This window comes from Coregonus lavaretus (genome assembly GCF_964263955.1).
Source record: "Coregonus lavaretus genome assembly, contig: HAP1_SCAFFOLD_336, whole genome shotgun sequence".
Lineage (NCBI taxonomy): Eukaryota > Metazoa > Chordata > Actinopteri > Salmoniformes > Salmonidae > Coregonus > Coregonus lavaretus.
This window is the reverse complement of record NW_028162029.1, coordinates 50,202-72,500: the sequence shown is the minus strand read 5'-3', so window position 1 is coordinate 72,500 and position 22,299 is coordinate 50,202. Positions and strand designations below refer to the sequence as shown.

Sequence of the window (22,299 nt, the reverse complement as noted above, 5' to 3'; positions counted from 1 at the left end):
TATATGTTGTTTCTTCTACAGGTATTGGAACAGTGGACAGCCTGATTCTATGTGTTGTTTCTTCTACAGGTATTAGAACAGTGGACAGCCTGATTCTATGTGTTGTTTCTTCTACAGGTACTGGAACAGTGGACAGCCTGATTCTATGTGTTGTTTCTTCTACAGGTATTAGAACAGTGGACAGCCTGATTATATGTGTTGTTTCTTCTACAGGTGTTGGAACAGTGGACAGCCTGATTCTATATGTTGTTTCTTCTACAGGTATTGGAACAGTGGACAGCCTGATTCTATGTGTTGTTTCTTCTACAGGTATTAGAACAGTGGACAGCCTGATTCTATGTGTTGTTTCTTCTACAGGTACTGGAACAGTGGACAGCCTGATTCTATGTGTTGTTTCTTCTACAGGTACTGGAAAAGTGGACAGCCTGATTCTATGTGTTGTTTCTTCTACAGGTATTGGAACAGTGGACAGCCTGATTCTATGTTTTGTTTCTTCTACAGGTGTTGGAACAGTGGACAGCCTGATTCTATGTGTTGTTTCTTCTACAGGTATTGGAACAGTGGACAGCCTGATTCTATGTGTTGTTTCTTCTACAGGTATTGGAACAGTGGACAGCCTGGTTCTATGTGTTTTTTCTTCTACATGTATTGGAACAGTGGACAGCCTGATTCTATGTGTTGTTTCTTCTACAGGTACTGGAACAGTGGACAGCCTGATTATATGTGTTGTTTCTTCTACAGGTACTGGAACAGTGGACAGCCTGATTCTATGTGTTGTTTCTTCTACAGGTACTGGAAAAGTGGACAGCCTGATTCCATGTGTTGTTTCTTCTACAGGTATTGGAACAGTGGACAGCCTGATTCTATGTGTTGTTTCTTCTACAGGTACAGGAACAGTGGACAGCCTGATTCTATGTGTTGTTTCTTCTACAGGTATTGGAACAGTGGACAGCCTGATTCTATGTGTTGTTTCTTCTACAGGTATTGGAACAGTGGACAGCCTGATTCTATGTGTTGTTTCTTCTACAGGTATTGGAACAGTGGACAGCCTGATTCTATGTGTTGTTTCTTCAACAGGTATTGGAACAGTGGACAGCCTGATTATATGTGTTGTTTCTTCTACAGGTATTGGAACAGTGGACAGCCTGATTCTATGTGTTGTTTCTTATACTGGTATTGGAACAGTGGACAGCCTGATTCTATGTGTTGTTTCTTCTACAGGTATTGGAACAGTGGACAGCCTGATTCTATGTGTTGTTTCTTCTACAGGTATTGGAACAGTGGACAGCCTGATTCTATGTGTTGTTTCTTCTACAGGTACTGGAACAGTGGACAGCCTGATTCTATGTGTTGTTTCCTCTACAGGAATTGGAACAGTGGACAGCCTGATTCTATGTGTTGTTTCTTCTACAGGTATTGGAACAGTGGACAGCCTGATTCTATGTGTTGTTTCTTCTACAGGTATTGGAACAGTGGACAGCCGGATTCTATGTGTTGTTTCTTCTACAGTTACTGGAACAGTGGACAGCCTGATTCTATGTGTTGTTTCTTCTACAGGTGTTGGAACAGTGGACAGCCTGATTCTATGTGTTGTTTCTTCTACAGGTATTGGAACAGTGGACAGCCTGATTCTATGTGTTGTTTCTTCTACAGGTATTGGAACAGTAGAGAGCCTAATGGTGGTGTAGCTGAGAACTGTGTGTATTTCTACTCCCGGTCATCAGACACAGGAGCATGGTGGGACTATGACTGTTCCTATCAATACAGATGGATCTGTGAGAAATAGGATTCTCTGTACTGCTAGAGACCATTTCAGACAGATGTTTTAAATCTTTAAACCCAGACTTGGACGAAACAAAATAGCGATTGATTTGCAACGCTTGTAGTTAACCATTGATTCCTTCCAAACCACTCATTGTTGAATTTCTGATTTCCTACTTGATGTGTAATGTTTATGTCCAATGACGATGAGCACCGATACCTTGTATCTATAATTTGTTCTTAACTGATTTGCCTAGTTAAATTAAAAATAAATACAAATTCTGCGGTGATATAGTGAGTGACAGAACACTGAACCAATCACGGCGCAACTAGAGAACATTACCAAAGCATACGCTCTGTATATTCCACTGGCTGCCCCACCACCCCAGAAAGCACTGAGCGAGGCTGAAATACCTGCATTCAGGAGCTGCCTTACTCAAGAAAGAGAACATGTCGTAGCCGGCCGCGACCTGGAGACCCATGGGGCGGCGCACAATTGGCCCAGTGTCGTCCAGGGAAAGAATGGCTGGCAGGGATGTAGCTCAGTTGGTAGAGCATGGCGTTTGCAACGCCAGGGTTGTGGGTTCGATTCCCATGGGGGGGCAATATGAAAAATAAAAAAATTATGTATGGACTCACTAACTGTAAGTCGCTCTGGATAAGAGCGTCTGCTAAATGACTAAAATGTAAAAATATATGCGGCTTCATTAACTCAAATATATATATTTTTACATTGTTTGCAAACTGATATGTGACATGAATTAATGCCAAAATAACATGCAAAACAGGCAAAAATATTAAATAAATGATTATTATATATATATATATATATATATATATATATATATATATATATATATATATATATATATATGTGTGTGTGTATTTAAAAAAAAAATCTAAACAGGTGAGGCCCTGAATTGTGTTCATTTCTTGTGGAATTGAAAAAAGTTAGCGTTTAATACGGTTGAAATGTTTACAAACTAGATGCACTGAAATGAAAGCAACTTCTGACAATGAACACTCGGATTATAGTGATTTTATGTCTCATCAAAACAAACAAACCATGTAAAGTGTGTTTAGAGGTGTAATCTAGAGCCAGGCTTGTTGATTTTTAATCCGAGGGTTTCCTGCTATTGAAGTGAGATCTATTACGCTGGCCCGGGTTGAACTGGACAATGGGCCGTCACGTCATTGGGCTAAAGCGGGGAGGGAGGAGCACCCTTCTCAAATCAAACAGTAATCTGCGCCCCACGGTCATGTTGTCAACAAAGCAGCATCATGCATCGTCAAGAAACATACAACATCTCTTTTCCATTAAATACATGTTTGAATTTTCTAACTAGATTTCATTGGGAAGGCATTTAAAGCCTTTTTATCAAAAGCAATCACTTAATTTGCATGTGAAAACACAGAATGACAGCTAGCCTAACGATATGACTGAGAGTGTGTTTCCCTCTACCCCCACTAGTTGCCTCCATGGTAACAGCTAGCCTAACGATATGACTGAGAGTGTGTATCCATGGTAACAGCTAGCCTAACGATATGACTAAGAGTGTGTATCCATGGTAACAGCTAGCCTAACGATATGACTGAGAGTGTGTTTCCCTCCACCCCCACTAGTTGCCTCCATGGTAACAGCTAGCCTAACGATATGACTGAGAGTGTGTTTCCCTCTACCCCCACTAGTTGCCTCCATGGTAACAGCTAGCCTAACGATATGACTGAGAGTGTGTTTCCCTCTACCCCCACTAGTTGCCTCCATGGTAACAGCTAGCCTAACGATATGACTGAGAGTGTGTTTCCCTCCACCCCCACTAGTTGCCTCCATGGTAACAGCTAGCCTAACGATATGACTGAGAGTGTGTTTCCCTCTACCCCCACTAGTTGCCTCCATGGTAACAGCTAGCCTAACGATATGACTGAGAGTGTGTATCCCTCCACCCCCACTAGTTGCCTCCATGGTAACAGCTAGCCTAACGATATGACTGAGAGTGTGTATCCATGGTAACAGCTAGCCTAACGATATGACTGAGAGTGTGTATCCATGGTAACAGCTAGCCTAACGATATGACTGAGAGTGTGTATCCCTCTACCCCCACTAGTTGCCTCCATGGTAACAGCTAGCCTAACGATATGACTGAGAGTGTGTATCCCTCTACCCCCACTAGTTGCCTCCATGATAACAGCTAGCCTAACGATATGACTGAGATTGTGTTTCCCTCTACCCCCACTAGTTGCCTCCATGGTAACAGCTAGCCTAACGATATGACTGAGAGTGTGTTTCCCTCTACCCCCACTAGTTGCCTCCATGGTAACAGCTAGCCTAACGATATGACTGAGAGTGTGTTTCCCTCTACCCCCACTAGTTGCCTCCATGGTAACAGCTAGCCTAACGATATGACTGAGAGTGTGTTTCCCTCCACCCCCACTAGTTGCCTCCATGGTAACAGCTAGCCTAACGATATGACTGAGAGTGTGTTTCCCTCCACCCCCACTAGTTGCCTCCATGGTAACAGCTAGCCTAACGATATGACTGAGAGTGTGTTTCCCTCTACCCCCACTAGTTGCCTCCATGGTAACAGCTAGCCTAACGATATGACTGAGAGTGTGTATCCTTCTACCCCCACTAGTTGCCTCCATGGTAACAGCTAGCCTAACGATATGACTGAGAGTGTGTTTCCCTCTACCCCCACTAGTTGCCTCCATGGTAACAGCTAGCCTAACGATATGACTGAGAGTGTGTTTCCCTCTACCCCCACTAGTTGCCTCCATGGTAACAGCTAGCCTAACGATATGACTGAGAGTGTGTATCCATGGTAACAGCTAGCCTAACGATATGACTGAGAGTGTGTATCCCTCTACCCCCACTATTTGCCTCCATGGTAACAGCTAGCCTAACGATATGACTGAGAGTGTGTATCCCTCTACCCCCACTAGTTGCCTCCATGGTAACAGCTAGCCTAACGATATGACTGAGAGTGTGTTTCCCTCCACCCCCACTAGTTGCCTCCATGGTAACAGCTAGCCTAACGATATGACTGAGAGTGTGTATCCCTCCACCCCCACTAGTTGTCTCCATGTTAACAGCTAGCCTAACGATATGACTGAGAGTGTGTTTCCCTCCACCCCCACTAGTTGCCTCCATGGTAACAGCTAGCCTAACGATATGACTGAGAGTGTATCCATGGTAACAGCTAGCCTAACGATATGACTGAGAGTGTGTTTCCCTCCACCCCCACTAGTTGCCTCCATGGTAACAGCTAGCCTAACGATATGACTGAGAGTGTGTTTCCCTCTACCCCCACTAGTTGCCTCCATGGTAACAGCTAGCCTAACGATATGACTGAGAGTGTGTTTCCCTCTACTCCCACTAGTTGTCTCCATGGTAACAGCTAGCCTAACGATATGACTGAGAGTGTGTTTCCCTCTACCCCCACTAGTTGCCTCCATGGTAACAGCTAGCCTAACGATATGATTGAGAGTGTGTATCCCTCTACCCCCACTAGTTGCCTCCATGGTAACAGCTAGCCTAACGATATGACTGAGAGTGTGTATCCCTCCACCCCCACTAGTTGCCTCCATGGTAACAGCTAGCCTAACGATATGACTGAGAGTGTGTTTCCCTCCACCCCCACTAGTTGCCTCCATGGTAACAGCTAGCCTAACGATATGACTGAGAGTGTATCCATGGTAACAGCTAGCCTAACGATATGACTGAGAGTGTGTATCCATGGTAACAGCTAGCCTAACGATATGACTGAGAGTGTGTATCCATGGTAACAGCTAGCCTAACGATATGACTGAGAGTGTGTATCCCTCCACCCCCACTAGTTGTCTCCATGGTAACAGCTAGCCTAACGATATGACTGAGAGTGTGTATCCCTCCACCCCCACTAGTTGTCTCCATGGTAACAGCTAGCCTAACGATATGACTGAGAGTGTGTATCCCTCTACCCCCACTAGTTGTCTCCATGGTAACAGCTAGCCTAACGATATGACTGAGAGTGTGTATCCCTCCACCCCCACTAGTTGTCTCCATGGTAACAGCTAGCCTAACAATATGACTGAGAGTGTGTATCCCTCTACCCCCACTAGTTGTCTCCATGGTAACAGCTAGCCTAACGATATGATTGAGAGTGTGTATCCATGGTAACAGCTAGCCTAACGATATGACTGAGAGTGTGTATCCATGGTAACAGCTAGCCTAACGATATGACTGAGAGTGTGTATCCATGGTAACAGCTAGCCTAACGATATGACTGAGAGTGTGTATCCCTCCACCCCCACTAGTTGTCTCCATGATAACAGCTAGCCTAACGATATGACTGAGAGTGTGTATCCATGGTAACAGCTAGCCTAACGATATGACTGAGAGTTTGTATCCCTCCACCCCCACTAGTTGTCTCCATGGTAACAGCTAGCCTAACGATATGACTGAGAGTGTGTATCCCTCCACCCCCACTAGTTGTCTCCATGGTAACAGCTAGCCTAACAATATGACTGAGAGTGTGTATCCCTCTACCCCCACTAGTTGTCTCCATGGTAACAGCTAGCCTAACGATATGACTGAGAGTGTGTATCCCTCTACCCCCACTAGTTGTCTCCATGGTAACAGCTAGCCTAACGATATGACTGAGAGTGTGTATCCATGGTAACAGCTAGCCTAACGATATGACTGAGAGTGTGTATCCATGGTAACAGCTAGCCTAACGATATGACTGAGAGTGTGTATCCCTCCACCCCCACTAGTTGTCTCCATGGTAACAGCTAGCCTAACGATATGACTGAGAGTGTGTATCCATGGTAACAGCTAGCCTAACGATATGACTGAGAGTGTGTATCCCTCCACTCCCACTAGTTGTCTCCATGGTAACAGCTAGCCTAACGATATGACTGAGAGTGTGTATCCCTCCACCCCCACTAGTTGTCTCCATGGTAACAGCTAACCTAACGATATGACTGAGAGTGTGTATCCCTCTACCCCCAATAGTTGTCTCCATGGTAACAGCTAGCCTAACGATATGACTGAGAGTGTGTATCCCTCTACCCCCACTAGTTGTCTCCATGGTAACAGCTAGCCTAACGATATGACTGAGAGTGTGTATCCATGGTAACAGCTAGCCTAACGATATGACTGAGAGTGTGTATCCATGGTAACAGCTAGCCTAACGATATGACTGAGAGTGTGTATCCATGGTAACAGCTAGCCTAACGATGTGACTGAGACATGGATGCTAAGACCACACACACACATTTTCAACTTCTCACTTCCTCTTCCTCTTCCTCTTCCTCTTCCTCTCTCTCTCTTTCTCTCTCTCTTTCCTATTTAGTCACACATACACACGTACACAAACACACACACACACACACACACACAGGAGAAAGAGAGAAGAGGAGAGAGAGGGAGAAAGAGAGGAGAGGAGAGGAGAGGAGAGGAGAGGAGAGGAGAGGAGAGGAGAGGAGAGGAGAGGAGAGGAGAGGAGAGGAGAGGAGAGGACACACACTCATTGAGAGGTCATCAAGTTCGGATCAATAACTAACTGTCCACTATCTGATGACAAGATCAATAACTAACTGTCCACTATCTGATGACAGGATCAATAACTAACTGTCCACTATCTGATGACAGGATCAATAACTAACTGTCCACTATCTGATGACAGGATCAATAACTAACTGTCCACTATCTGATGACAGGATTAATAACTAACTTTCCACTATCTGATGACAGGATCAATAAGTAACTGTCCACTATCTGATGACAGGATCAATAACTAACTGTCCACTATCTGATGACAGGATCAATAACTAACTGTCCACTATCTGATGACAGGATCAATAAGTAACTGTCCACTATCTGATGACAGGATCAATAACTAACTGTCCACTATCTGATGACAGGATCAATAACTAACTGTCCACTATCTGATGACAGGATCAGTAACTAATTGTCCACTATCTGATGACAGGATCAATAACTAACAGTGGTGAACTGGTGTTCTGAGGTGGTGAACCGGTGTTCTGACGTGGTGAACCGGTGTCCTGAGGTGGTGAACCGGTGTTCTGAGGTGGTGAACTGGTGTCCTGAGGTGGTGAACCGGTGTTCTGAGGTCAATACACACTGCCACAAATGGTAATGTTAACCATCCAGAGATGTGGGGGTCAATGGGAGTCTTATGCAAATGATCAACATGCAATTTCCAGTAAGTAATTTGCCTTTTTTCCAGTAAGAAGCATGTGACACGCTGACTCCCACACAGAGCTGTTGTCACACCCATTCACACTTCTACACTTCTGTGACACCATACAGTCCTCTGATAAACAGGGAGATGTTAGAGTAGTGTGCAGTGCGTTGTTTTGATGTAGATAGAGAATGAGGAAGAGGAAGTGAGAGTAAATGTAGACCGTAGATAGACAGAGTCATCTCTGAATAACTATTCTCTCTGGTGTCAATGTCACACAGGAGACAGCAGTTATTCTTTGTGAGTTCACCGTCTTGCATTAATCTATCTACTGTTGATCCTGCTGCTGGTGGCAACATCATATCAGAGTCTCAGTTAAAGTTTAAAAGGAAGTGGACCGCCAGAGTTTCAAATGGTGTGAATGATATCGCCGCTCTAAAACCTCTGAGAAAGATGCAGACATACATTCTAACACATATCTCTGAATAACTCTTCTCACTGAGACAGCATAGATTAAAATATGTCTACATGGCCATCGATGGTGTTCAAGGTGAAATGTGTGTGAAGCGTCAGACTAAGCTGTTTAGGTCCTGCAGCTATCACGTTGCAGCAGTGTGAAGAACACCTGTGCACACGCGCAGTAATTTTTTGCAATACACAGTCTTGCATCTAACTATCTGCAGTTCATCACAAACAGACAAACAGACAAGAGTGGGGGGAGAGAGAGGGAGATACAGAGAGAGACACATAAAGACATATATGGAAGGAGAGAGATGGAGAGAGAAAGAAAATATTTGTGAAAACCTTAGACATTTAGACCTCCCTCCCTCACTCACTCTCTCCCTCCCCGGAAGAAGAAAGGAGAAGTGTGAGTAAACATCTCTGAATAACTCTTCACTCTGGTGCCAATGTCACACAGGAGACAGCATAGTTAAATAAGTAGAAGTAGTAGAACAATAGAAGTTACAAGAGTAGAAGTTACAAGAGTAGAAGTTACAAGAGTAGAAGTTACAAGAGTAGAAGTTACAACAGTAGAAGTTACAACAGTAGAAGTTACAAGAGTAGAAGTTACTGCATTTGAGCACAAGTCTGTAAAGATGTCAGAGGCAATCTATGAAAACAGAGATGGATTTAAAGGCAAAAAACCTAATGAAATAAAGACCATGGATATTGATGATTGTATATACAGCAACGAAACACCCATCAAGCCCTGCAAGAAGGATGGAGTTGGTGATCAACCATCAGGTAACAGTTTGTCCTGGTATAGTGCTTGATACTGACACATACGTATACCCCAACACACACACACACACACACACACACACACACACACACACACACACACACACACACACACACACACACACACACACACACACACACACACACACACACACACACACACACACACACACACACATACACACACACGCACACACACGACATATGCCCACACACACATGAATACAGAAATATTTCTCTAAGTGCTTTGTACACCTGGACTGTCCAATATTTGCACATTATTATTTTCAAAATTCAATAAGCTCTGTCAAATTGTTTGTTGATCATTGCTAGACAACCATTTCCAAGTCTTGCCAGAGATTTTCAAACAGATTTAAGTCAAAACTGTAACTGCAAACTCATCTCCTAGTGTCTGGTGGAAAGCAGACTGAACCAGATTTTCCTCTAGGATTTTACGATTACACGCATATCCATAACATGACGTAGCCACCGCTATGATTGAAAATATGGAGAGTGGGACTCAGTAATGTGTTGTATTGGATTTGCCCCAAACATAACACTTTTTATTAAGGACAAAAAGTGAATTGCTTTGCAACATTATTTGCTGTTGCAAACATGTTTTGGAATATTTGTATTCTGTACAAGCTTCCTTTTCACTCTGTCATTTAGGTTAGTATTGTGGAGTAACTACAATGTTGATCCATCCTCAGTTCTCTCCTATCACAGCCATTAAACTCTGTAACTGTTTTAAAGTCATCATTGGCCTCATGGTGAAATCCCTGAGCTGTTTCCTTCCTTTCTAGCAACTTAGTTTGAAAGGAGGCCTGTAGCTTTGTAGAGACTGGTTGCTTTTTTTTGTACCCATCTACCAAAAGGTGCCCTTCTTTGCGAGGCATTGGAAAACCACCCAGGTCTTTGTGATTGAAAATGTGTTTGAAATTCACTGCTTGACTGAGGGACCTTACAGATAATTGTATGTGTGGGGTACAGAGATGAGGTAGTCATTCAAAAATCATGTTAACCCTTAGCCTACAATGGTCGCGCCTCGCGAAAATCTAATTAACATAGTACAAAAATCCCCATCAAAATCCGTTAGTTTAAGAAAAATATATGTTTTTTAGCGTGGGCTGCGTCTCAATTCATTACATCCACCGATATCGCCCTTCCGCATCTGCAGTTGAAGGTGGCAGAGCTAAAGCGGTGTTTTTCAGACCATGAGACATCCTGAAAATCGGTCCTCTCACAAAATCGTATGTAGCGTCCGAACGGTTTGGCCTACAAACTATTAAAACCACTCTATTGAAAGATGAGACTCACAAATGTGATGGGGTTCTCCATTTAGGACGTCCACAAGCCTCACAAGACTCTGAAGGTCCCCGGAACCAGTTTAAAACATTTATGGAAGTATATATGGAGATAGTTTAGTGCCTAAAATAAGGGGATAAATACATGGGGGGGTTTCAGTGGCAGGGACTGGGAGACTAGTCAGGATCGAGGGAAAGATGAAAGGAGCAAAGTACAGAGAGATCCTTGATGAAAACCTGCTACAGAGCACTCAGGACCTCAGACTGTGGCGAAGGTTCACATTCCAACAGGACAACGACCCTAAGCACACAGCCAAGACAACATATGAGTGTCTTCTGGACAAGTCTTGAATGTCCTTGAGTGGCCCAGCCAGAGCCCGGACTTGAACCTGATCGAATATCTCTGGAGAGATCTGAAAATAGCTGTGCAGTGACGCTCCCCATCCAACCTGACAGAGCTTGAGAGGATCTGCAGAGAGGACTGGGAGAAACTCCCCAAATACAGGTGTGCCAAGCTTGTAGCGTCATACCCAAGAAGACTCGAGGCTGTAATCGCTGCCAAAAGTGCTTCAACAAAGTACTGAGTATAGGGTATGAATACTTATGTAAATGTAATATTTCATATTTTTATAAATTATAAATTTGCAAACATTTAAAAAAACGGTTTTTGCTTTATCATTACAGGGTATTGTGTGTAGATTGATGATTTTTAATAAAAAAAAAAAATACATTTTAGAATAAGGCTGTAACATAAGAAAATGTGGGAAAAGTCAAGGGGTTTGAATGCTTTCCGAATGCACTGTAATATACAATACTACACTACTGCACTACTAGACTTATTTTGACCTGTTATTCTTCTGTCAGGGTTGAGTGTAGAGGTAGCGTAGAATCACACGCAGGACACACAGAGGTTTCGAACAGACGTCTTTAGTGAAGTCCAAAGAACAAGTCAACCACGGCAACAGGCAACAGGCGAACTTTACGCACAATGGTAAAGTACAAAATAAAGGCGCACAAAGTGCGGGACTTTCTCTAACAAAAATATACAGAGAGAACAGAACAACGAACTAACACAACACGTGACATCGAACAATTACACACAACACCTGACCAAACTCAAGAGAACTAAATAGGACGCATAATGAACACTAACAAGGAACAGGTGTAACAAAACAGACAAAACCAGTCAAACATAGAAACATAGAACGGTGGCAGCTAGTACTCCGGAGAAGATGACCACCGAAGCCTGCCCGAACAAGGAGAAGGAGCAGCCTCGGCCGAAACCGTGACAGTACCCCCCCCTTGACGCGCGGCTCCAGCCGTGCGCCGACCCCGGCCTCGGGGACGACCAGGAAGACGCGGAGCAGGGCGCGTGGGATGACCACGATGGAACTCGGTCAGAAGAGACGGGTCTAGGATGTCCCTCCTCGGCACCCAGCACCGCTCCTCCGGGCCGTACCCCTCCCACTCCACGAGATATTGGAGACCCCCCATCCGGCGTCTCGAATCTAGGATGGACCGAACAGTGTACGCCGGAGCCCCCTTGATGTCCAACGGGGGCGGAGGAGTCTCTTCTATCTCGATCTGGCTCTCATGCCAAGGTGCCAGAACCGGCTGGTACCCTAACACACACTGGAAAGGGGTTAGTTTAGTGGAGGAGTGGCGGAGAGAGTTCTGTGCCATCTCGGCCCAGGGAACATATCTCGCCCACTCCTCCGGCCGGCCCTGGCAATACGACCTCAGAAACCTACCCACATCCTGGTTGACACGTTCGACCTGCCCATTACTCTCCGGGTGGTAACCCGAGGTAAGGCTCACCGAAACCCCCAACCGTTCCATAAACGCTCTCCAGACTCTGGAGATAAACTGGGGGCCTCGATCAGACACTATATCCTCGGGTACCCCGTAATGCCGGAAGACGTGGGTAAATAGAGCCTCAGCGGTCTGTAGGGCAGTAGGAAGACCCGGCATGGGAAGGAGACGACAGGCCTTCGAGAACCGATCCACAACGACCAGGATGGTGGTATTCCCCTGTGAGGGGGGAAGGTCTGTAACAAAATCCACCGAGAGGTGAGACCAGGGTCGTTGTGGAACGGGCAGGGATTGTAACTTACCCCTGGGCAAGTGTCTGGGCGCCTTACACTGGGCACACACCGAGCAGGAGGAGACATAAATCCTCACATCCATGGCTAACGTTGGCCACCAGTACTTTGTGCTAAGGCAGTGCACTGTCCGGCCAATACCTGGATGCCCAGAGGAGGGTGACGTGTGAGCCCAATAAATGAGTCGATCCCGGACCTCGAGCGGGACGTACGTCTGACCCACCGGACACTGTGGAGGGCTAGGGTCGGTGTGTAACGCCCGCTCGATCTCCGTATCGACCTCCCATACCACCGGTGCCACCAGACAAGACTTAGGTAGTATGGGAGTGGGCTCAACGGACCTCTCCTCCGTGTCATACCGCCGAGACAGGGCATCTGCCTTCCCGTTCTGGGACCCAGGGATGTAAGTGATCTTAAACACGAACCGGGCTAGAAACATAGTCCACCGAGCCTGGCGAGGATTCAGTCTCCTAGCTGCCCGAATGTATTCCAGGTTACGGTGGTCAATCAAAATGAGAAAAGGGTGTTGAGCCCCCTCAAGCCAATGCCTCCACACCTTTAGGGCTTGTACCACGGCTAACAGCTCCCTGTCCCCTACGTCATAATTATGCTCCGCCGGACTGAGCTTTTTCGAATAAAAAGCACAGGGGCGGAGTTTAGGTGGTGTGCCGGACCGTTGTGAGAGAACGGCCCCGATACCGGCTTCAGACGCGTCCACCTCCACTTGGAATGGTAAAGCGGGATCCGGGTGCGCCAGCACCGGAGCCGAGGTAAACAGGTCCTTCAGTCTCCCAAAAGCCCTGTCCGCCTCAGCTGACCACCGCAAGCGCACCGGACCCCCCTTCAGAAGGGACGTTATGGGAGCTGCCACCTGTCCAAAACCCCGGATAAACCTCCGGTAGTAATTCGCAAAACCCAAGAACTGCTGCACCTCTTTAACCGTGGTTGGGGTTTGCCAATTACGCACGGCTGACACACGGTCAACCTCCATCTTCACCCCTGACGCAGACAACTGATATCCCAAAAAGGAGACCGACTCCTGGAAGAACAGTCATTTCTCTGCCTTGACATACAGGTCATGCTCCAACAGCCTCCTCAACACTCGGCGCACCAGGGCTACATGCTCGGCTCGGGTAGAACTGTACACCAGAATATCGTCTATGTACACGACTACTCCCTGCCCCTGCATGTCCCGGAAAATCTCATCTACAAAGGATTGGAAGACTGATGGAGCATTCATTAACCCGTATGGCATAACGAGATACTCGTAATGACCGGAGGTAGTACTAAATGCTGTCTTCCATTCATCGCCCTCTCTAATGCGCACCAAGTTATATGCGCTCCTGAGGTCCAATTTTGTGAAGAACCGTGCCCCGTGTAATGACTCCGTCATAGTCGCAATCAGAGGGAGTGGATAACTATATTTCACAGTAATCTGATTGAGACCGCGGTAATCAATACACGGGCGCAAACCTCCATCCTTTTTCTTCACAAAAAAGAAGCTAGAGGACGCGGGTGAAGTGGAGGGCCGTATGTATCCCTGTCTCAGAGACTCGGCAATGTATGTCTCCATCGCCCTCTTCTCCTCTTGTGACAAAGGATACACATGGCTCCGTGGGAGCGCAGCTCCTGCCTGGAGGTCTATCGCACAATCCCCCTGTCTATGAGGCGGCAATCGCGCCGCTCTCGTCTTGCTAAACACAAGTGCCAAATCCTCATACTCGGGGGGAATGTGCATTGCGGGCATTTGGTTCGGACTCTCCACCGAGGTCGCCCCTACGGAAACACCCAGACATAGCCCCTCACACTGAAATAGTAGGATCATGTGTAATCAACCAGGGAAGCCCCAGCACCACCGGATACGCAGGAGAGTCGATCAGATAGAGCTGAATCGTCTCCTCATGACCCCCCTGCGTCTCCATCCTAAGTGGCACTGTGACCTCCCTAATCAACCCGGATCCTAACGGACGGCTGTCTAGGGCATGTACAGGGAAAGGATTATTTACCGGAAGGAGAGGGATCCCTAACTCTACACAGAATTTGCGATCTACAAAATTCCCAGCTGCGCCTGAATCTACTAGCGCCTTATGCTGGGAACGAGGTGCAACCTGTGGAAAACAAACAGGTATGGTTATGTGTACGACAGAAAGCTCTGGGTAAGTGGGGCGCCTACTCACCTGGGAGGACTCCCCAATGTGTGGCCTGCCTTCTCTTCCACCAGGAGACCCTCCCCAGCACCTAGCCGCGGTGTGCCCTCCACGGCCACAGTTGGTGCAGGGGACGGCCCCCCTCGGGCTCCTTCTCCTCCGTTCTCTAGCGCCAGCACCTCCGAGCTCCATAGGGCTCTGCTCGGAGGTGCTGGAGGGGGGAATGGGCGACCCCCACCCGGGACGCCCGCGTGTGGCGAGCAGGGTGTCCAGCCGAATGGCCATGTCAACCAATTGGTCAAACGAAAGCGTGGTATCCCTGCACGCCAACTCTCTACGGACGTCCTCCCGGAGGCTGCAGCGGAAGTGATCTATGAGTGCCCGCTCATTCCACCCTGCATCTGCCGCTAGAGTCCGGAACTCCAGTGCAAACTCCTGAGCGCTCCTCATCCCCTGCCGGAGGTAGAATAGACGCTCCCCCGCCGCCTTCCCCTCCGGTGGATGGTCAAACACTGCACGGAAGTGGCGGGAGAACTCCGCATAGGTGATAGTTGCGGCGTCTATTCTCCTCCATTCGGCATTGGCCCACTCCAACGCCTTGCCGGTGAGACAGGAGATGAGGGCGGAAACGCTCTCGTGTCCCGAGGGCGCCGGGTGTACAGTGGCGAGGTAGAGTTCAACTTGCAACAGGAACCCCTGACACCCGGCAGCGGTGCCGTCGTACGCCCTCGGGAGCGAGAGCCGAATCCCACTGGGTTCCGGAAGTTGGACAGGCGGGCTGACCGATGGTGATGGTGTGGTAGGTGGGGGTGTGGGTACCCCGCTGGTCTCCCATCGATGGAGGGTGTTCATAACTCTGTCCAGAGCGTGCCCGATTTGGTTAATCCTGTCCTCCTGTCCACGAAGGCGCTCCTCGATGATCTCCGTGGGTGCGGTTGCTCCTGCTGATTCCATTGTAATGGTGTGTAATTATGTCAGGGTTGAGTGTAGAGGTAGCGTAGAATCACACGCAGGACACACAGAGGTTTCGAACAGACGTCTTTAGTGAAGTCCAAAGAACAAGTAAACCACGGCAACAGGCAACAGGCAAACTTTACGCACAATGGTAAAGTACAAAATAAAGGCGCACAAAGTGCGGGACTCTCTCTAACGAAAATATACAGAGAGAACAGAACAACGAACTAACACAACACGTGACATCGAACAATTACACACAACACCTGACCAAACTCAAGAGAACTAAATAGGACGCATAATGAACACTAACAAGGAACAGGTGTAACAAAACAGACAAAACCAGTCAAACATAGAAACATAGAACGGTGGCAGCTAGTACTCCGGAGAAGACGACCACCGAAACCTGCCCGAACAAGGAGAAGGAGCAGCCTCGGCCGAAACCGTGACATCTTCTCTGTTCCTTGTATCACTATTTTAAATGTTGTATCTTTAACTCTGCATTGTTGGAGAAGGACCCGTAAGTCATTTCACTATTAGCCTACACCTGTTGTTTACAAAGAGCAAATGGACACAAAAGTAGATGCAAATACTACGCTGATAAAGAGCAAGTTCTTATGGTAATAATTTGTGCTTCAGTGTTTTATCAGTGGTGGAAGAGATACTCTGGAGCTGCTGCAGTGAGTCTGGGTCTGCTGTGTGTTCTCCTATTGGCTGGGATCATAGGCCTGTTGCTCTACCGTGAGTTTGATATGTTCTCAATCAAACTTTCTCTTAATCATCAGTGGTGTAATGATCAGGGATCAATTCCATTTAAAATCCATTCAATTCAATTCAGAAAGTACACCAAATTCCAATTCCAATTCCACATTGTCCTCATTGAAAAATATTGAAGAGAATTGGACTTGGAAATCCAGTGTACTTCCTGAATAGACTTGAATTGAAATGCAATTGAACCCAACCCTGGTAATGATAGATTAACTTTTCCACTGTTACCTTGGTCGTTGATGGTATTATTTCACAGAGCGAAACCAATTAACCAGATCCAACACCCTGACCAAAGAGAGAGACCAGTTACAGACCAGCGGCAACAACCTGACTGAAGAGAGAGACCAGCTACAGACCAGCAACAACACCCTGACTACAGAGAGAGACCAGTTACAGACCAGCTACAACACCCTGACCAAAGAGAGAGACCAGCTACAGACCAGCTACAACACCCTGACCAAAGAGAGAGACCAGCTACAGAAAGAGACAGAACGTCTGAAACAATCTTTGGTTGAGAAAGGTGAGGGAAATTGTCTAATGACTGTTCTGTTTGACAGTCTCTGTATCAGTTCACATGCCACTTACAAACAGGCAATTCAACTTACATTAAAGGAAAAATCTATGACTTCCAAACCGACCATTAGTTAGTGCCCTGTCTTCCTCAAGTGTTAGATTGAGACTTAATTCAATGTGATATTAAAGTGACTAAAGCGAGACATTTTCAACTTAAAGAGTGTCCTCAAGGATGGAAGAAGCTTGGTAGCAGTTGTTACTACATCTCTACTAAGAAGAACACCTGGGAGAAGAGCAGACAGGACTGCAGAGATAGAGGAGCAGACCTGGTGATCATCAACAGCCAAGACAAACAGGTGTGTGTGTGTGTGTGTGTGTGTGTGTGTAGAAGAGAGCGATACAGAGAGAGAGAGAGAGGTAATGGCTAAGTATTAATAATGTTGTCTCTCTCCCACAACTACAGACATTTGTCAATTGGTTATGTGGAGTGAAGAACTATGTCTGGATTGGTCTGACTGACTCTGTTACTGAGGGGACCTGGAAATGGGTGGACGACACACCACTGACCACAACGTAAGACATTTAATGAGTTCTGTGTTACCATGAAATCACTGTCTGGAGTAGTAGGCTCTGAGAGTGGACAGCCTGATTATATGTGTTGTTTCTACTACAGGTATTGGAACAGTGGACAGCCTGATTCTATGTGTTGTTTCTTCTACAGGTACTGGAACAGTGGACAGCCTGATTCTATGTGTTGTTTCTTCTACAGGTACTGGAACAGTGGACAGCTTGATTCTATGTGTTGTTTCTTCTACAGGTATTGGAACAGTGGACAGCCTGATTCTATGTGTTGTTTCTTCTACAGGTATTGGAACAGTGGACTGTCTGATTCTATGTGTTGTTTCTTCTACAGGTATTGGAACAGTGGACAGCCTGATTCTATGTGTTGTTTCTTCTACAGGTATTGGAACAGTGGAGAGCCTGATTCTATGTGTTGTTTCTTCTACAGGTACAGGAACAGTGGACAGCCTGATTCTATGTGTTGTTTCTTCTACAGGTATTGGAACAGTGGACAGCCTTATTCGATATGTTTCTTCTACAGGTATTGGAACAGTGGACAGCCTGATTCTATGTGTTGTTTCTTCTACAGGTACTGGAACAGTGGACAGCTTGATTCTATGTGTTGTTTCTTCTACAGGTATTGGAACAGTGGACAGCCTTTTCTATGTGTTGTTTCTTCTACAGGTATTGGAACAGTGGACAGCCTGATTCTATGTGTTGTTTCTTCTACAGGTATTGGAACAGTGGACAGCCTGATTCTATGTGTTGTTTCTTCTACAGGTATTGGAACAGTGGACAGCCTTTTCTATGTGTTGTTTCTTCTACAGGTATTGGAACAGTGGACAGCCTGATTCTATGTGTTGTTTCCTCTACAGGTATTGGAACAGTGGACAGCATGATTCTATGTGTTGTTTCTTCTACAGGTATTGGAACAGTGGACAGCCTGATTCTATGTGTTGTTTCTTCTACAGGTATTGGAACAGTGGACAGCCTGATTCTATGTGTTGTTTCTTCTACAGGTATTGGAACAGTGGAGAGCCTGATTCTATGTGTTGTTTCTTATACAGGTACTGGAACAGTGGACAGCCTGATTCAATGTGTTGTTTCTTCTACAGGTATTGGAACAGTGGACAGCCTGATTCTATGTGTTGTTTCTTCTACAGGTACTGGAACAGTGGACAGCCTGATTCTATGTGTTGTTTCTTCTACAGGTATTGGAACACTGGACAGCCTTTTCTATGTGTTGTTTCTTCTACAGGTATTGGAACAGTGGACAGCCTGATTCCATGTGTTGTTTCTTCTACAGGTACTGGAACAGTGGACCGCTTGATTCTATGTGTTGTTTCTTCTACAGGTATTGGAACAGTGGACAGCCTGATTCTATGTGTTGTTTCTTCTACAGGTATTGGAACAGTGGACAGCCTGATTCTATGTGTTGTTTCTTCTACAGGTATTGGAACAGTGGATAGCCTGATTCTATGTGTTGTTTCTTCTACAGGTATTGGAACAGTGGACAGCCTTTTCTATGTGTTGTTTCTTCTACAGGTATTGGAACAGTGGACAGCCTGATTCTATGTGCTGTTTCCTCTACAGGTATTGGAACAGTGGACAGCCTGATTCTATGTGTTGTTTCTTCTACAGGTATTGGAACAGTGGACAGCCTGATTCTATGTGTTGTTTCTTCTACAGGTATTGGAACAGTGGACAGCCTGATTCTATGTGTTGTTTCTTCTACAGGTATTGGAACAGTGGACAGCCTGATTCTATGTGTTGTTTCCTCTACAGGTATTGGAACAGTGGACAGCCTGATTCTATGTGTTGTTTCTTCTACAGGTACAGGAACAGTGGACAGCCTGATTCTATGTGTTGTTTCTTCTACAGGTATTGGAACAGTGGACAGCCTGATTCTATGTGTTGTTTCTTCTACAGGTATTGGAACAGTGGACAGCCTGATTCTATGTGTTGTTTCTTCTACAGGTATTGGAACAGTGGACAGCCTTTTCTATGTGTTGTTTCTTCTACAGGTATTGGAACAGTGGACAGCCTGATTCTATGTGTTGTTTCCTCTACAGGTATTGGAACAGTGGACAGCCTGATTCTATGTGTTGTTTCTTCTACATGTATTGGAACAGTGGACAGCCTGATTCTATGTGTTGTTTCTTCTACAGGTATTGGAACAGTGGACAGCCTGATTCTATGTGTTGTTTCTTCTACAGGTATTGGAACAGTGGAGAGCCTGATTCTATGTGTTGTTTCTTATACAGGTACTGGAACAGTGGACAGCCTGATTCAATGTGTTGTTTCTTCTACAGGTATTGGAACAGTGGACAGCCTGATTCTATGTGTTGTTTCTTCTACAGGTACTGGAACAGTGGACAGCCTGATTCTATGTGTTGTTTCTTCTACAGGTATTGGAACACTGGACAGCCTTTTCTATGTGTTGTTTCTTCTACAGGTATTGGAACAGTGGACAGCCTGATTCCATGTGTTGTTTCTTCTACAGGTACTGGAACAGTGGACCGCTTGATTCTATGTGTTGTTTCTTCTACAGGTATTGGAACAGTGGACAGCCTGATTCTATGTGTTGTTTCTTCTACAGGTATTGGAACAGTGGACAGCCTGATTCTATGTGTTGTTTCTTCTACAGGTATTGGAACAGTGGATAGCCTGATTCTATGTGTTGTTTCTTCTACAGGTATTGGAACAGTGGACAGCCTTTTCTATGTGTTGTTTCTTCTACAGGTATTGGAACAGTGGACAGCCTGATTCTATGTGTTGTTTCCTCTACAGGTATTGGAACAGTGGACAGCCTGATTCTATGTGTTGTTTCTTCTACAGGTATTGGAACAGTGGACAGCCTGATTCTATGTGTTGTTTCTTCTACAGGTATTGGAACAGTGGACAGCCTGATTCTATGTGTTGTTTCTTCTACAGGTATTGGAACAGTGGACAGCCTGATTCTATGTGTTGTTTCCTCTACAGGTATTGGAACAGTGGACAGCCTGATTCTATGTGTTGTTTCTTCTACAGGTACAGGAACAGTGGACAGCCTGATTCTATGTGTTGTTTCTTCTACAGGTATTGGAACAGTGGAGAGCCTGATTATATGTGTTGTTTCTTATACAGGTACTGGAACAGTGGACAGCCTGATTCTATGTGTTGTTTCTTCTACAGGTATTGGAACAGTGGACAGCCTGATTCTATGTGTTGTTTCTTCTACAGGTACTGGAACAGTGGACAGCCTGATTCTATGTGTTGTTTCTTCTACAGGTATTGGAACAGTGGACAGCCTGATTCTATGTGTTGTTTCTTCTACAGGTACTGGTACAGTGGACAGCCTGATTTTATGTGTTGTTTCTTCTACAGGTATTGGAACAGTGGACAGCCTGATTCTATGTGTTGTTTCTTCTACAGGTATTGGAACAGTGGACCGCCTGATTCTATGTGTTGTTTCTTCTACAGGTATTGGAACAGTGGACAGCCTGATTCTATGTGTTGTTTCTTCTACAGGTATTGGAACAGTGGACAGCCTGATTCTATGTGTTGTTTCTTCTACAGGTATTGGAACAGTGGACAGCCTGATTCCATGTGTTGTTTCTTCTACAGGTATTGGAACAGTGGACAGCCTGATTCCATGTGTTGTTTCTTCTACAGGTATTGGAACAGTGGACAGCCTGATTCTATGTGTTGTTTCTTCTAAAGGTACAGGAACAGTGGACAGCCTGATTCTATGTGTTGTTTCTTCTACAGGTACTGGAACAGTGGACAGCCTGATTCTATGTGTTGTTTCTTCTACAGGTATTGGAACAGTGGACAGCCTGATTCTATCTGTTGTTTCTTCTACAGGTACTGGAACAGTGGACAGCCTGATTCTATGTGTTGTTTCTTCTACAGGTATTGGAACAGTGGACAGCCTGATTCTATCTGTTGTTTCTTCTATAGGTATTGGAACAGTGGACAGCCTGATTCTATGTGTTGTTTCCTCTACAGGTATTGGAACAGTGGAGAGCCTGATTATATGTGTTGTTTCTTCTACAGGTACTGGTACAGTGGACAGCCTGATTCTATGTGTTGTTTCTTCTACAGGTATTGGAACAGTGGACAGCCTGATTCTATGTGTTGTTTCTTCTACAGGTACTGGTACAGTGGAGATCCTAATGGTGGTGTGTACGAGAACTGTGCGTATTTCTACTCCCAGTCATCAGACTCAGGAGAATGGTGGGACTATGTCTGTTCCTATCAATACAGATGGATCTGTGAGAAATAGGATTCTCTGTACTGCTAGAGACCATTTCAGACAGATGTTTTAAATCCTTAAACCCAGACTTGTACCAAACACCCTCTCCACCGAATAGCAGGCAGGCAAAACAAAATAGTGATTGATTTGCATCACTTGCAGTTAGCCAGTGATTCCTTCCAAACCACTCAATGTTGAATTTGTGATTTCCTACTTGCTGTGTAATGTTTATGTCCAATGGTGATGAACACCAATACCTTTAACTATAGTTTATCTTCATCTGACAAGGATTGAAAAGGATTTGCCAGTAGATTGTCAAAGTTATTCATGATGATGACTGCTTGTTTAGCTTGTTAGCTAAGATTTTGAAAGTAACATGATCAGTCCAATCAAAGCTACGGTAGATATAACGTGATTTGACGTCATTTTATCTGTGGCCAATGACCTTGAACCTTCTTGGATGGGCTCTTCTAATGTAACTCTATGGCAGAACCCAAGGGGGCTTGAACTGCCTAACTCTCCCTG

At 45.5% G+C, this 22,299-nt stretch overlaps 1 protein-coding gene across 1 annotated transcript; it reads left to right on the top strand.

The window, feature by feature from the left end:
* The first annotated feature begins 8,878 nt into the window (after positions 1–8,878).
* On the top strand, positions 8,879–21,881 carry LOC311119739 (uncharacterized protein). Its single transcript, XM_084194401.1, has 6 exons — positions 8,879–9,191; positions 16,335–16,436; positions 16,720–16,983; positions 17,196–17,332; positions 17,440–17,549; positions 21,672–21,881. The coding sequence occupies exons 1-6, from the start codon at positions 9,044–9,046 to the stop codon at positions 21,802–21,804; spliced, it is 894 nt and encodes a 297-aa protein (XP_084050527.1). The 5' UTR covers positions 8,879–9,043; the 3' UTR covers positions 21,805–21,881.
* The last annotated feature ends 418 nt before the right edge of the window (positions 21,882–22,299 follow it).